At 41.8% G+C, this 14,937-nt stretch overlaps 1 protein-coding gene across 8 annotated transcripts in view; it reads right to left on the reverse strand.

The window, feature by feature from the left end:
• Positions 1-14,937, reverse strand: part of LIMCH1 (LIM and calponin homology domains 1) — a 323,338-nt gene that overhangs the window by 78,485 nt on the left and 229,916 nt on the right. For 4 of the 8 annotated variants that reach the window (XM_077758883.1, XM_077758881.1, XM_077758882.1 and 1 more), the window contains exons 7-8: positions 11,723-11,918; positions 5,960-6,212 (exon numbers count right to left, since the gene is read on the reverse strand). In XM_077758883.1, the coding sequence (XP_077615009.1) occupies positions 5,960-6,212; positions 11,723-11,918 (449 nt within the window). Of the gene's footprint in view, positions 1-4,630; positions 4,877-5,959; positions 6,213-11,722; positions 11,919-12,258; positions 12,545-14,937 lie in introns of those variants that run through there. The other 4 variants (XM_077758884.1, XM_077758885.1, XM_077758879.1 and 1 more) reach the window with 3 other exon arrangements.

Genomic DNA, 14,937 nt, shown 5'->3' on the forward strand with positions numbered 1-14,937 from the left:
GCCTCAAACCTGGCAATCTGTCCAGCCCCCTCTAGAACGAGTAAGGCTGAATTTGCAGGAGAGAATATGGGCTCCAACGAAGCAGGTGAGAGGAAAGGGAAAGCTCTTGTCTCAAAGTTATATATTTCAAAGTGAACGAGACAACGATTTCAACTAAGGAAGAAGTGGCATTCTCTTTCACCCCTTTTCCCTTGGTAACATACAAACAGCCAGCTCTACCGGCAGTCAGTTTGTCCTAGTGAAAGAAACAGGGCTCTCCAGAAGCGCCTTTAGACCTGCTGAAAATGGCAGGGCCAACACCAGAAACCTCCCTGCTCAGCCAATGCCCAGACAGTGCTGCCGCGTCCAGAGTCCCGGAGGCTCACGCAAGCTCTGCATGTGTCTGGTCCCCGATCCCCAGGGATCGGCTCAGCAGCAGCCAGTGACACGGGCGTCTGGTGAGCAGGGTGTAGAGGAATACGTGTCTGGCACTCAGCTGCATCCACTCTTCCTCTAAAGTTTTCAAAAATGTCTATTGTTCCTTGGAGGCTTTTTTTTTTGTTGTTCTCTGTAATTAATTAATATGTGGTTGAGATCCACAGACCAGCCGAAGAGACTGAGTGCTGAAACATATGAAAACAATTAGAAAAGAAGTACAATCACGTGAAACCTATAATTCAGTTCAAAAAAAAAAAAATAAAAGAAGTTTACTTCTCCAATGGGAAACACCAAGTAAGAGAACTGAAATCTCCATGGCATTTTAATTCAGGGGAAGTGAATCTTGGTTCCTGTTTTATCCTCTTAAAAACAGAAATCTTGGCTATTTTTGGCAGAGTCTCAGATTTGGGGGTAATTAAGCTAACTTAATCATAAACTAAAACAGAAGAAAAAATAGTCTATATGCTTTTTACTTCAATGGTGACTCTAATAAATATTAAACTCCACACATTTATTAAGAAGTCCTATTCTCTGTCCCTCGATGCTAAGATACCTCCTAATATATGGTTTGACAGGAAGCTTGGGATTTCTAGGATTCTAAACTCACCGTGAAAATGGAATAACATGCATTTTTGCTCCTTTTTATATACTGTATATAGAAATAATACAAGGAGGTGTTTGACAAGATTTGGGGAGAAAAAAACAAGAAAACAGTCTACAAAATTAAAGCCTTGTCCTCTGTCTGTGTGCCTCCATTCCTCACCTATGACATATTATTACCCATGTCTACAAATGCAGACTTTCCCAGCTACAAAATGGGCCACAGGATATATATTGGGCCTCTTGCTGGGTTCAAAGATGTGGTGGCCAGAGACATTAGCATATTTACATATCTTATATTCTTATTTTCCAGACATCAAGAAGCCTTTGCATCTTCAGGATATGTGCTTCATTCCAGTTAAGCTACTTTCTGCCTCATTAAAAGCAGGATTCCAAATGTGGATAAACTTATAATGGCTCTCAAGTCTGTTGAAGGCTGCAAAAAGCAACCGATACAAAGACAGGCCAGGCTAGTGACATGGTATGTATAAAAGGTTTATGAGAGAGCTAGCAGCTGAACAGTCTGCCGACAAATGAATTGTGGGTGTTTAGAGCAGCTGTGTCACATTGCTGTTGGGGACATTCTCTGGAAATATGCATAATTTTCCTGAACCCAATTTCAGATGTTAAGTCAGAAGATCCAAAGTGTGGTGATATTAATGGACCTGCGAATTTCTGCTTAACAGAGCTACCTTGGATGAAATATGTGACAAATTAAGCCAGATAACAGGAAATGTGGGTGGGAGCAAAAATGAGCACACAAATGTAATAGTCACCCATCAGAATTACATTTGTAAACTAACCACGATTCTAGGTTTGTGCACAGAATGGGAACTGTCATAAAAGATTTCAATATTTCATGACAAAATAAATCTCGCAGCTACTGAAGTGGCCCAATACACCCACGGAATGTCAAGCCTTTGTCCAATCTCTTCTTTTTTCTACATCACCATGATTCCTGGGTGTCCTGCGCTAGCTCAATGAAGCTCCCCACTCATCTCTTGCTGCTCTTTCAGATACTCTAAAGATGATAGAGGTTCCTAGAAAAATTAAAAATAGAACTATCTTGGGGAGCCTGGGTGGCTCAGTTGGTTAAGTGTCTGACTCTTGATTTTGGCTCAGGTAATTATCTTATGATTTGTAAGCATGAGCCCTGTGTCGGGCTCCATGCTGACAGTGCAGAGCCTGCTTAGGATTCTCTCTTTCACTCTCTCCCTGCTCCTCCCTCACTTGCGCACCTGCTCTGTCTCTCTCAAAATAGATAAACAAACTTAAAAAAATAGAACTACTATATGATCTAGCAACCTCACTTTTGTTTACTTATCCAAAAGAATTGAAATCAGGATCTGGAAGAGATAGTACCACTTCCATGTTCGTTGTCCCACTATTCACAATAGTCAAGATGTGGAAACAATGTAAATGTCCACTAATGGATGAATGGATAAAGAAAACGTGCTATTTACATATAATGGAATATCATTCAGCCTTTAAAAAGAGAATTCTGCAGTGTCTGAGAATATGGATGAACCTTGAGAACATTAGGCTAAGTGAAACAAGCTAATCACAGAAGGAAAAATACTGCATGATTCCATTTGTATGAAGTATATAAGAGCTAAATACATAGTATCAAAGAGTCAAATGGTGGTTGCTATGAGCTGGGGGTGGGGAGGAGGGAACAAGGAGTTGCTAATTAATGGGCATAAAGTTTCAGTTAGGCAGGATGAATACATTCTAGAGATCTAGTGTATCACATTGTGCCTATAGTTAACAAAACTATATTGTGCAGTTAGATTTGTTCAGAGGGGAGATCTCATGCTAAGTCTTCTTGCCACAATAACATGAAATCTTTTCAAATGATAAAAAAATGGCAAAGGATATGAGACAATTTATGAAACAGGAAACCGGAATAGCCAATATGCATAATATTCAACTAGATTGGTAATTATAGAAAAATCCATTTTTAAAAGTGAGATTTGTTTTAACTAGGCAGAGTAGTAATTTTTGGAAATGATAATAAAATAGAAAAAAATAAAGATCATGGCATCTGGTAAATTTTAGCTTAAAGACATTACAGATGTGATCAAAATGAAAGTATGTATGTCAAGGATATTAAGATTAAGGTTTTTGTAAATTCTTACTCTTACCTATATTCCTACTCCCAGTGGGCCCTAGATTTGAAGACAGAGCAGGAAAAGTCAGAAAAATAATACACGGTAAGGGGATCCTATTCATTTTTGTATTCTCAGCATCTAGCCTGTTCTCTGATACAAGTAGATGCTCAAATGTTGAAAAAATATGTGTCTGACAAGATCTTTATTCCAAAATTTATAGGATATCTGGATTTGATTTTGGTTTTTAAGATTCTATGACATTACTTTTCATGATTTCAGAAACCCAGAGAGCTGCTTGTAACACAAGCACAATTTTAAGGTAGAGTTTTCTAGAAGCGCATATATGTTCAGGACAGATATATTTATCTGTGGGATACCACGGACAGGGAAGAAGTTTATCCTTGGGTTTTTGTCAATACCAAGCTACTCTTGGAATTAAATCTGTGTAAGTCGGTGCTGGCACTTTCAGTCTGAGAATGAGACCATATAGGCACTTAACTACAATAGGAATTGTACAGAGACCTGGGAAATGTTCTGTTAAATGTATGGGAGGCAGGCGTTGTATTGTAGTCAGAACACCTAAGTCTGGCCACCAGGTGAACGGTAACTAGCTCTCGGACCAGCAAGTCACTTACTATCACTGATCCTCAGTTTATTCTTCTTGAAAATGGGTATGTCACCCACCTCTTCCGATTAAATGGAACAGCAAGTGGCAAAGGAATTTCAATTGTCTCGCTGTTATGAATTTTAATTTATCAACTATATTTTGGTCTCATTATAATTTGTTAGGATTTTTGTGGTTATTATATGAGAAAAATTAACCAGATTCTCAAAACACTACATAAAACTGTAGAACTATCGTTTTCTGCGAGTCCGACTGCTGAAGGGTTCCATCACACGTGTAATACGAAGTCATCAGGGCTGAATACCGGTGCCTTTATTACAATTAAGAGAAGGAATTACTCCACTCTTTGTTTTTGAATCAACAGGCTTCAGAAAGGGAGTCAAATGAGCACAATCTTACCACTCCCTTGGGACAAAGAAAGTAAGTGGTTTCTATAAGCCAACCACTCTTTCTGAAGAGACAGCTCCCCATTTCAAAGGAACTACTTTCCAGTGATGTGGAAAGTAAGATAAGAGCCATTTAGGAGCAGTGTGAAAATTAACAAGCCGCAAACAATTGATGAAGACAATGTTATTGCTAGGTAAGTCCTGCCGCCCACAAGTGACTGACCACAAGGACTCGAGGAGAAGGTCTCATCAAATAGCAAGAAGCTTGCCCTTCGCCTCCATTCAAACAACCAAGTTCTTGGCAGAGGCACGGCCTGGGGCAGAGACTAGCAGCTATTTCTATTCGCTCTGCTCGGGAAGAGAGCTGCGAAGGGAAAAAGCAGGAAGCGGGAAACAAGATGGAAACTCACTCCAACAACTCCAACAGCCAGATTCCAAAGCCCAGGCATGCACAAAGCCGGCGGGGCCGGGCTTCGGCCTGCACAGCTAACCTGGCGAAGCGCTGTGCTGCTGGCATGACCTTGATCCCAGCTTGCTCCAGCCTCCTGCGCTTTTGGATTTCAACGGCATCTCTTTCTTCCGGCTTGGGAGCTAGTGCCATCGTCACAGCCCCCTCGCCGGTGGGTAACTCTAAACCGCCATCAGAAGGCTTCCCACCAGGATGCATTTTGTCGACCGGGTCCTCTTCACAGGAAGACCCCACTTCACTTCCCTCTTCCTCTATGGTCTCGGGATAGCTAGTGAGGTGGACAATACGGTTTACCAAACTAACAGCCTGGGCCGGGAAGCAGACCACATGTCACCTCCTGGTCATTCTGATATTACTTTTCATTAAAAAAAAAAAAAAAAAGTCGTGGCTGGCAACACGATCCTGGTCATGTGAAGAAAGTTAACTGCAGCCATTAATTTGTTACCAAATACAATGCATCCTAATCTCAACATTAAGAGCTATTTCAAAATTGGTATTGAAAGGCAAAAAACCTTTTCTGCTGGAAAGAGAAAATTCATGTTTTATCCAATAATTAAAACTTTTAATAAAATGTTTATTCAGTGGAAATCACAGATAATGCAGGCGGATTATTAGAAGTAAGCATGCAATGATCAGGGTGGTTTTACTCAAAGAAGTAGACTAGACTGTAGGTTTCTTATACTGGACAAGAAGGCTCTTGAAAGTTCTTGAAGGCAGGGACTCCATTCTATTTATTAGAGTCCCTGGTGCCAAAAGACAGCACCTGGCATGTATTAGATGTTCAATAAATACTTGCTGAATAAATAGAAAAACATAAGCGGAGTTTAGGGGAAATCACTGCTTACTTCTCGGAAGAGATAAGTGGTTCAATGTACCACCCACGTATTGAGTTTCCACATGTGATTCTGAAGCATGTTCCACGCATCCCTTACCTACTTGAGCCTGTATCCAGATAACCATGTATCTAGATTTAAGAAAAAGGTCTTTTTTTTTTTTTTTTTTTTTTTTTTNCCTAATTTAACAAGAGTGGGAGTCAGGCAGTCTCCACAGAAGGATATGGCTGACAGATTCATACTCAATGTCCTGTCAATCAAACTGGTTTCAAAAATCTGCTCTTTGGACAAGGATTTGTTGAATACCTACTGTGTGCCAGGCACTGTCTGAGGCGCCTTCATGGAGCTTAGACTCTATCATCACAATCTCTCCCCAAAGATCTGTCCTGCCCACCTCCCTTTGTAATATTACATCAAAGTTCTGAAATGGTTATTTGAGCTCATTCATACGTGGGAGCTGAGGTTCTTCTACTGCCAGTACTCAAACCAGGACGGGAGCAGCGTGGCTCAGGCCTTACCTGAAGGGCCTGTCCCCACCCAGGGGCGAAGTGGCAGTACTCCAGCTCTTCCGATATTCCTCTCGCTCTGCTTTCTTCTTCCTCAAAGGAGCGGGGACGTAGGCCGTCTGATTGCTTTTGTTCGGGAGGTACTGGTTAAAAGGCACTGCTGATTTCGGCTCACCATGGGAAGTCCGCCTCGCAGACATGTCATCCTTCTTCACATCTGGCAGCTTCCGATGTGGCAAGTCGGATTCAGAGTCACTTCCTCTCCCTGGGGAAGAGAAGATGGGTGCTGAAAAGGTGTGCTGGGCTAGCAGAAAAGTTCCCAGCATGCAGTGTTAGGGAGGTGGTTAGATCTGTGGGTCCTGAGGATTCCGTCTTTCAGTTATTCACTTAACAAATCTAAAGTATCCGTCTAAATTAGCCTATTCTGGGTAAAGCTCTGAACTCAAATCAGAGGGGAAAATCAAATTCGAAAAATAAAGGTAAACCTAATAGTGTCTGAGAACTACGATTCGCAACACATTTGCAGTGGAACTAGAGCCTGCTAGGATTCTGCAAAATGTCTTCTCAAAAGAAAAGATATAAATTAACCAATAGAGTTTTTAACTGAGCACCTGTTGCTACATTATCTTGCACCATGGGAGATAGTCACACAAATAAGAATTCTCAAGGACTCTATTTATAACGGAAATGTCATAAAACGATGTTTTGTCTTCGAGGTCCCTTTAGCCAATCTATGAAACCCCTGGAGAATATTAGTTATAATCAAAGAGCAAAGGTATTATATGAACCATATGAATTCAGAAAAGTAGCAGATTGAGAGTACCCCAAGGGTCTGCCTTCCAGAAAGTGGTCTGAGGTATAATAAATGCATATTCCTCCAAAGCAGAGCCTTTTCTGGTACCCATAGCTGGAGGCAGTCTTTTCTTCCTGTGAAACTCATGGCCCAATCTAGTCTTTTCTTCAGGCATGTTACACTTTTGACCTAGGATTTTGAGAACAAGGGCTTTACACCATTCATAGCACTTATTACAGTGTCTTGGCACCCCAGTGGGCATCCTCAGATGATCTGATGAATAAATGAACTGGTTTGAGTTAAAGAGTGCTTCGGGCAATGCAAAAGAACTCAATGTTGCCAAATCAGCTTCATGGGGGCAAGAGCCCAATAATTATATTGTATCCTTGTTTTCCTGAGTCTCAGTCTCACTAGATGGGTAAGACCTGACTGAGTGAAGCTGTTGTTGAAACAAACACACTACCCTTACAGGTAGCTGCCTCGTGGAAGTTCTTTGGGAACTCTTAATCAAGGGCAATGTCATGAATAGGTTACTCAGCTCCGCTGAAAGTAACGAACATTTACTTTTTTATGTTTGTCAAAAGAGCCTTCAACTGAGTCAACAGATGTGGCAAGATGCAGGGTCTTCAGCCAGAGCCAGTTCATTCTGAGCTCTGCCACTCACGAGCTCTGAGACTCTGCAGCTGTGATGTCACCTCTTGAAGCCTCAGTTTCTCCAATATGCAAAGTGAGGATAATAATGCCCCCTGCTTCATAGGCCTTTGGGGGTGGGGATCAGGCATGTGTAAACTGTTGGTAGAGTATCTGGGACAGAGTAAGTGAAGAATGCGGATCACTCTTTCTGTCCTAAGAGTTCCGGATCTGTCCCTAATGAGCTATGGGTTCCTAGGCTTGTTCTAACACACCTGCATGTCCTTTTCTGTAAAAAATAGGAATGAAATGATTTGCCCTGGAGATTAAACGATTTCATGGCTTTTAAAAGACTTTGAAAGTTAAATGCAATGACCATAAACAAGTTGTTCATTGTTGCAGATGAAATATGCAGTTGATGAATTATTCATGGCACTTGCTTTTTCAGCCTCCCTTCTGAAGTTTTGACCATTTCAGGACTTGCTGGTTTTTGATTCATAAATTAGCACCTTCCCACCCAAGTCTTCCATCAAGCATATCTGTCTGTCTCAGTAACATTTAGAGGTCCCTGTGAAACGCTTTATAAACAAACACTGACACTACCTTACCTTGCCAAACTCTCGGATTTGTTTCCTGATTTGACATTATCCCCATTTTATAGAGGTGGAAACAGAGGCTCAGAGAGGCAGATAGAGCACCTTCTGTGCAGCTGGTAAGTAATCCCTCAGGACTCCCAATTTCCATTCTCTAGATTCCAGCCCAAAGTTCCTTCCTCTATGGGCCACTTCCCTTGGAGAAATGTCCTTTGCTAAAAGCATCTTGACTAGGGGAAGCTCTGTACTTTGTTGAATAAATAAATGAAAGAAAACGATTCTTAGATCAACGATGAAGGCTTAGTAACAAATTGGAGCTGTCTCAATTTTCTCACTTCTAAAATCCTATAATCTATGAACCTTATTTGTGTACAGTATCTATAAAAACATACTTTCTATAACAATCTTAGAGAAAGCCTCAAATGGGTTGCTTAACATGTATACAGATCACCCTTTTCCTTTCCACAATTACCCTCTGATAAATGTCTTCAACAGACAGTTCAAGAAAAGTTAATTCACAGATGCCCTGAGGCAGAGCAACTCAGTTGAAAGAAGTGTCATTTACTGGACAAGAGCCTGATTTCTCTGCAAAATGTAAACCCTCTGTCCCTCAGGGTTCTCACTGGGAACAGAGATGGCGACACAGCTCTCACGGTGGTTGTGAGGATTAAATGAGATGGCACAAAGCACCTAGAAAGTGGCTGGGATGGTACGTGCTCAGTTACTATAAGGCCAGGACTTCAAAAGATTTTGAATTCATCCTGAAAGCGTAGAAATATACTAGGGTGGCTCCTCTATTTATGTCCAAAGTTAGGAAATGGCAATGCAGCACATGATGATGATGACAATACTTTATCAAAGTCTGGCCCTTCCTTTCTATGGGGCTATATTTCTCTCCCTTCCAGTAACTAGGGGGTCTTTCTATTTTCCTGTATCTTTGCCATGTACACTCTCAACCCTTGTCTTTCTCATTGTCTTCTAATTTCTCTCATTCCTTATTTCTGTCCCTTGACTCATCTTTTCTTTTTCTTTCTATTAAAATTTACTTATTTTCAGAGAGAGGTGAGGGGGAGGGGCAGAGAGAGAGGGAGAGAGAGAGAATCCCAAGCAGGCTCTGCACTGTCAGCACAGAACCTGATGTGGGGCTCAAACTCATGAAACTGTGAGATCATGACCTGGGCTGACGAGATCAAGAGGTGGACACTTCCTCACTCTCTGACCCTCCCCTGCTCACGCTGTCTGTCTGTCTGTCTCTCTCTCTTTCTCTCTCTCAGAAATAAATAAAACATTAAGAAAAGAAAAAAGAGTTGGACACTTAACTAGTTGAGCCAGCCGGGCACCCTCAACTCAACTTTCCTATAAAAGAGTATTCATCATCTTTATAAACTATGCTCTTAATCTTAAAAACACCTGAATAGTTGTATTTCCTCTTCAGTGAAGAGCGTGCTATGGCTTCAGAAGGAATGCTAGTGAAGGTAAGGGAGGAACTGGCACCTGTTCAGCAAGACAGGTTGGCTGAATGGACCCCAGAGACCCACAGCATCCTGACCAAGTAGCTCTCATGGGCAGCCCATGGAATCGTGGCACCTGTGAGTGGTTCCTGACTGTCCCCACCAAATGGGGCAGTGGGCCTCCATAATAGTAAAATATTGTCCCAATAAAAGCTGGATAATTTTATGCTAAGATTTTCCCTAATTGATTGTGAGTGCTTAGAAAATAAATTTTCAAGACTTAAAAATGTTCTTCTAACCCCCAAAGTGTTTATTAGGACTAGCAATCTTCTTGGATAAGTATGTTTAAAAAAATACCATAAAATCTAATAAATACAACACCGATTCGGAGAAAATTATACTACATTTTTTAAGGCAGATAAAATTTTTTTTTTAATTTGTTACTTTAAAAACCTCACTGGGTCTTGATCAGTTTACAAGAACATAAGCCTGAAGGCATTAGGCTGTTTGGTGAAATCTGTATACAAGGTGCTCTTTCATGAATGGTGTTTTATGAAGATCAATTTTGTATTTTTATTTACACAGAAAATATTTATAAAAAGACCCTAACTTATCAATCTTAATTGTTGCAAGCTAAGTTGTGCTTGAGCACATATTAGTGCAATATTAGTAATTACCATCTCAAATCCCTTCAAGATGTGGCTTGTTATAAACTCTGAACCCCTCGAAGCTGGTGACGGAAAACCAGAGCTGTGTTATCCCTTCCAGAACACCAAGATGAAGAAAATAATAATTAAAAAAAAAAAGCAGTCAAAATAATATGAAATAGTTTGGGTTAGATAGGTTTTGTGAAAGTAAATCCCCACCTTTTGGTTAGGTGAAAGCTCAATTTGGTACTGTACTTGGTATTGTAACTTCCAATACTGTGGGTCAGAACTTAAGATGCCGTATACAATTTTAGAAATGTTTTCCAAGCAGCTCACAATGTACCATGGGATTATTCTGGAGTCACATACTATGTGGCTCTCGGCTAATCTATTTGTTGGAAAGCTTAAGTACTACACAAAAGCATTAGTTCAGTCATTCTAGAATTTTAAAAATTTATTAGGGAAACAGAAGTGTGGGCAAATCCAGTTTAAGAGTGTAAGTTCTGGACTCACACTTCCTGAGGCTAACATTGTTACACCACTTGATAACTGTGATGTTTGTCACTTAACAACTTGAGGGCAATTACTTAACCTCTCTAAGGTTCTTCTGTAAAATACAAATAATAAACGTCTCACAGGCTTGTGGGAGGACTAAGTGAGAAACGATGTTTCTCATAACCTGTGCTAAGGACTAAATGAGATACTAGGTGTGAAGGAATTGATTTGGGACCTGGGTACATTAAGTGCTCAAGTAATTTGGATAGAATGTTATAGCTGAAAGAGATCATTTAGCCATAAAAGAGAATGTTCATCTCAGAGAGAAGCCGTAAGTCTCTGGAAACATCAGCAACCATCAAGCAATACACTAAAAAAAAATAGAAACAAATAAAACATTCCCCACCAGCCTTAGCTTCTTTCTGCAAGTTTGCACACGCAAAACCAATCCATCTTCCCTTCCCCAAAATACAAAGGTGCAAGATAAGGAAGGTAAACAGCTTCTGGAAAATATGCATTAAATTCACATCACGTTGCATGACCACACATTTCTGTAAAGAGAAATGATCATTCCTTGCAGGTGATATAAAATCCATGGGATTTAAATCAAACCCAGACTCAGAGCAAACAGGCAGTCTGGGTTGTGTACATTAAAGGCCACCCGCGTGGCTCCAGTCAACGGTCAGGTATCACAGGCATTGAACAGATTGCCAAAACCCTGCCAATTAACGTTCCCCGGGCTTTAGGACTTTCCTACGTGTGTGGAGTGCGTTTCCAGTTTGCTGGAAGTTGATTCATTTTCACGTATACAGTGTGGTACTCAAACATTTCCCTGCCTCATACCCAGAGCATATAAACCTTCGGCACACTTTATGAGCTAATGTCCTGCACAGCGTCTCGATTCACTGAGACCAAGGGAAGGAATGATGTAACATATTTTCCACTAGAAGATATGCTCACTGAGGCAATGTTCAAACTGCTGGCAGAGCCAACCCAAATTCTAAGGACCACGAAAATCACCCCAAAAACACTTCTTCTTCTCCCCGTTTAGAGTGACCGGGTTCCAGCAAGGTGGATATGGAGCCTGCCTTCTCTCCACCGGTGAGAAGGCGGCTCTTGTTAATGTTTAATTTTAAAAGGTGCCGTGTACGAAGGCTGCGACCTACCATCGCTGCTTCCCCTGAGGACTACATCTGGTGAAGGTGTCTGCCGGGAACGGGAGCCAAAGGAATCTAGGCTGTCGAAGGAATCATCTCTGCCGTGGCGAGGGGGAGAGAGGGAGTCGCTGCGCTCAGAATCCCAGCAGTCTATGTAGCCACTGTCTCGGATACTACGTTTAGGACTCTCAATGTCATCCGTCTCCTGTCCAAAAATAAAACGAAAGAATTACAGACACTTCAGCAACAAAGGGAGAGCCTACAATACCAGGAAAATCCGTCTCCAGTGGTCTTCCAAAGATCCGGCATGTAATGTCAGCGTGGAAAAATTATGGCACGGATTACCATCTACAAGCCAACATTTCGTTCCGTGACCTTCCCTGCCGCAACTTTCCTGATCAGAAAATCGTGCGCCTTTCAAACCCNACCTCCACCATGCTATAAAAAAAAAAAGGCAAAGGAATTAAGAGTAAAAGATCATTAAGTTTGGATTCACAAGAATACAGTGACAGACAAAGACAAAAATAAAAAACAGAAACCTTAACCTTGACCCGTCTTTCGGAATCCATAACGGCATGCCCGGTCTGGGACTGAGCCCCTGGTGTAGCCGTACAATTGCTCCTGTTTACGCTATCTGGCAAATGCACACAGCATTTGTTTCTGCAGCAGAATCAGTTCCATAAAGTCCTGGAGGAGCATGCTTTCATCTCCTGCTACCTTGAAGGGAAATTCCTGCTCTGAAAGGGAGCTGTCTTTCTGAGCAGAAGGTTTTAAAAAAAAAGCAATGAAAAATATGCAAAATGCTTTTCCTGATGCCTCAGAAGAATCCAGGCATGCTCTCGCTCTCGGCCAGCTCTGGCGCTGGGGGAGCTGAAAGCACTTGTGGCTGACCCACATGTTCAGAGCAGTGAGAACAATGGCTGTCTTTGACAGCCTGTGATTATAAATTCTTTCCAGCGCAAGCAGCACATACTAAAACACTGAAACCCCAGCAGAAGAAAGGTCAGTCAAAGCCATCCTCACCCTCGTATTATAATAAAAGCCTTGTTCCCGCCACTGTCTTCGCATTAATTACAATAGTCCAGGCTGACGAAAACAAAAATAACTCCGGTCACTCAAAGATAAACCTCAGTTTAATCTCCTCCAGACTGTCGCTTAAAATCAGGGCTGCGGATGATGTTGGCAGAGGGGCATGTTCTCCTCTGCGAAGGCTGGAATGTCACACTGTGGATGTCCTGGGATGCTCGGGAAGGTCCCCTCCACATTCCCAAGAGAAAGGAAAAATAAACAAATATTCTCTCCATGTTAGCAATTTTGGAAGCTGTCTAAGCTGACTAATATGCCCACTGGAGCCAATGCCTTTGTAGGAAATACCGCTACCAGCTGCTTTTCAGTTCTATGCAGCCCCTCTGACACTCTCCCCGCAAGAAGCATTTCGAGGGGACAGGCGGCTGTAATTCACAAGGCACCCACGGGTTCTGCCTGGAGGGGAGGGAGGAGTGGGAGAGAGGAGGGCAGGACTGAGAGGAGCACTCTGCAGCCTCCACACCTAGGACCTGATTATTGCCCCCCCCAACCCCCACCCCCCNCATTTGACCCTCTGGAGGAAGGCAGAAATTCCAGTTATGGAAATTAAGGTAGTTTACTTGTAGGTCAAAAGTTAACAGGGACTTGAACAAAAGCCAGGCCTGACTAGCCACAAAAGAAAGAACTCATAACTAGTTGAAAAATATAGATCTAAATTGGATATGGTTTTGTATTTAATTTCTTTGGAAATGCAAGTAATAATCTTGGGCTATTTATTCACTGAGAATAGGCCAAATGACTTAAAACATGAAGGTCACTTTTATTGAATACTTAACTGTGGCTAGGGCCAAGCATGATGCTTTTTGTACATGCATTTGATCCTCACAACCCTACAGTGATGTGGTTAGTACTGTCCTCATTTTATAGAAGAGAAAAATAAGAATCAGAAAGGTTAAGTAACTTAACCGAGATCACACAGTAAGCAGCAAAAGTGTGATTCCAACACAGGATTCCGTCTCCAAATCCCAAATAGGAAAACTGGATGGCATTCCATCAACTTGGGTGTTGTTACAGTTGTATAGTTGCCATTACCAGCATCATCTCTTCCAAGTACTGGACCTTCACTGAGTTCTTACTCTGTGAATGATGCTAACCTGGACAATGCTCCTTTGCTAAATGCTGTTTATGCCTAAATCACCACGCTATAAATACAGCAAAACAGAGGCAGTTAGGCGCATGGTCTTGGAAGCCCAACTGACTGGGCTTAAATCCTGGGTCCACCTCTTGTCATTTGTGTGACCTTAGCCAAGTTATTTCGTCTCACCTGATCTCAGTTTTCTCATCTGTTACATGGAGTTAATAATAACATCTATCTCACAGGATTACTGGGCAATCAGAAAAATGCCTGACGCATAAGTACTCAAAGAGTGTTAGCTTTGATTATAATTACTACCATGTAGTCATTTGGGCATGTGCGTGTCAATATGCAAATCATACAGAACTTATGAATGTAGTTAAGGAGACAACCTGTACATGCACGGATACTCTTCTGAAATCTCCTTTGTTTATATCCCATAACTAGATGCCTTGGATGCAATTTCCCATCAGGGAGGGCAGATGCTCGGAACTAGGCCACTAGTCCCATCTAGAAATGACACAGTTTTACAAGCTGCTCAGTATCGCATTACAAACTGGATTTTCAAGAAAATAATAATAATCAGAAATGCTCCTCCAAAGGCCCAAGCACCATCTTACTCCTACCCGACAAACCACAAGAGAACAGAAAGAAAGAGAAAGTCAACATGTCTCTTGGAGCTTCAGCTGCTTTCTCACAGCTTGTTATGGGAAAGAAAAACAGAAAAGCCGTTCTGTTCATGACTGCGTAGAAAGCCAAGAACAAAACCGCAGATCAGGCAAGAGCTGGAAGCCGAAAGGCGTGGCCAGTGTGAAAATCGAAAAACAAGCCACCCGTGGTCACCCTTGGCCAGCCTGGTCCCTTGGAACCTCAGGATGAAGCAACAGCTGGTTCTTCCACCAGGAATAAAGATGTGGACATTAGCTGGGTGAGCAATTTTATTGGATTCCATCAAGTCACGTAAAGTTAAGCTTTTGGGGGAGAGCAAAATCTATCAACCAACACAAAGCCTAGCACCGTCTAAATTCTTCTGTGTGTGTGTATGGGGGGGGCGGGCTCTAGT

This window comes from Crocuta crocuta, unplaced genomic scaffold, assembly GCF_008692635.1.
Source record: "Crocuta crocuta isolate KB4526 unplaced genomic scaffold, BGI_CrCroc_1.0 scaffold223, whole genome shotgun sequence".
In the NCBI taxonomy this organism is placed as follows: domain Eukaryota; kingdom Metazoa; phylum Chordata; class Mammalia; order Carnivora; family Hyaenidae; genus Crocuta; species Crocuta crocuta.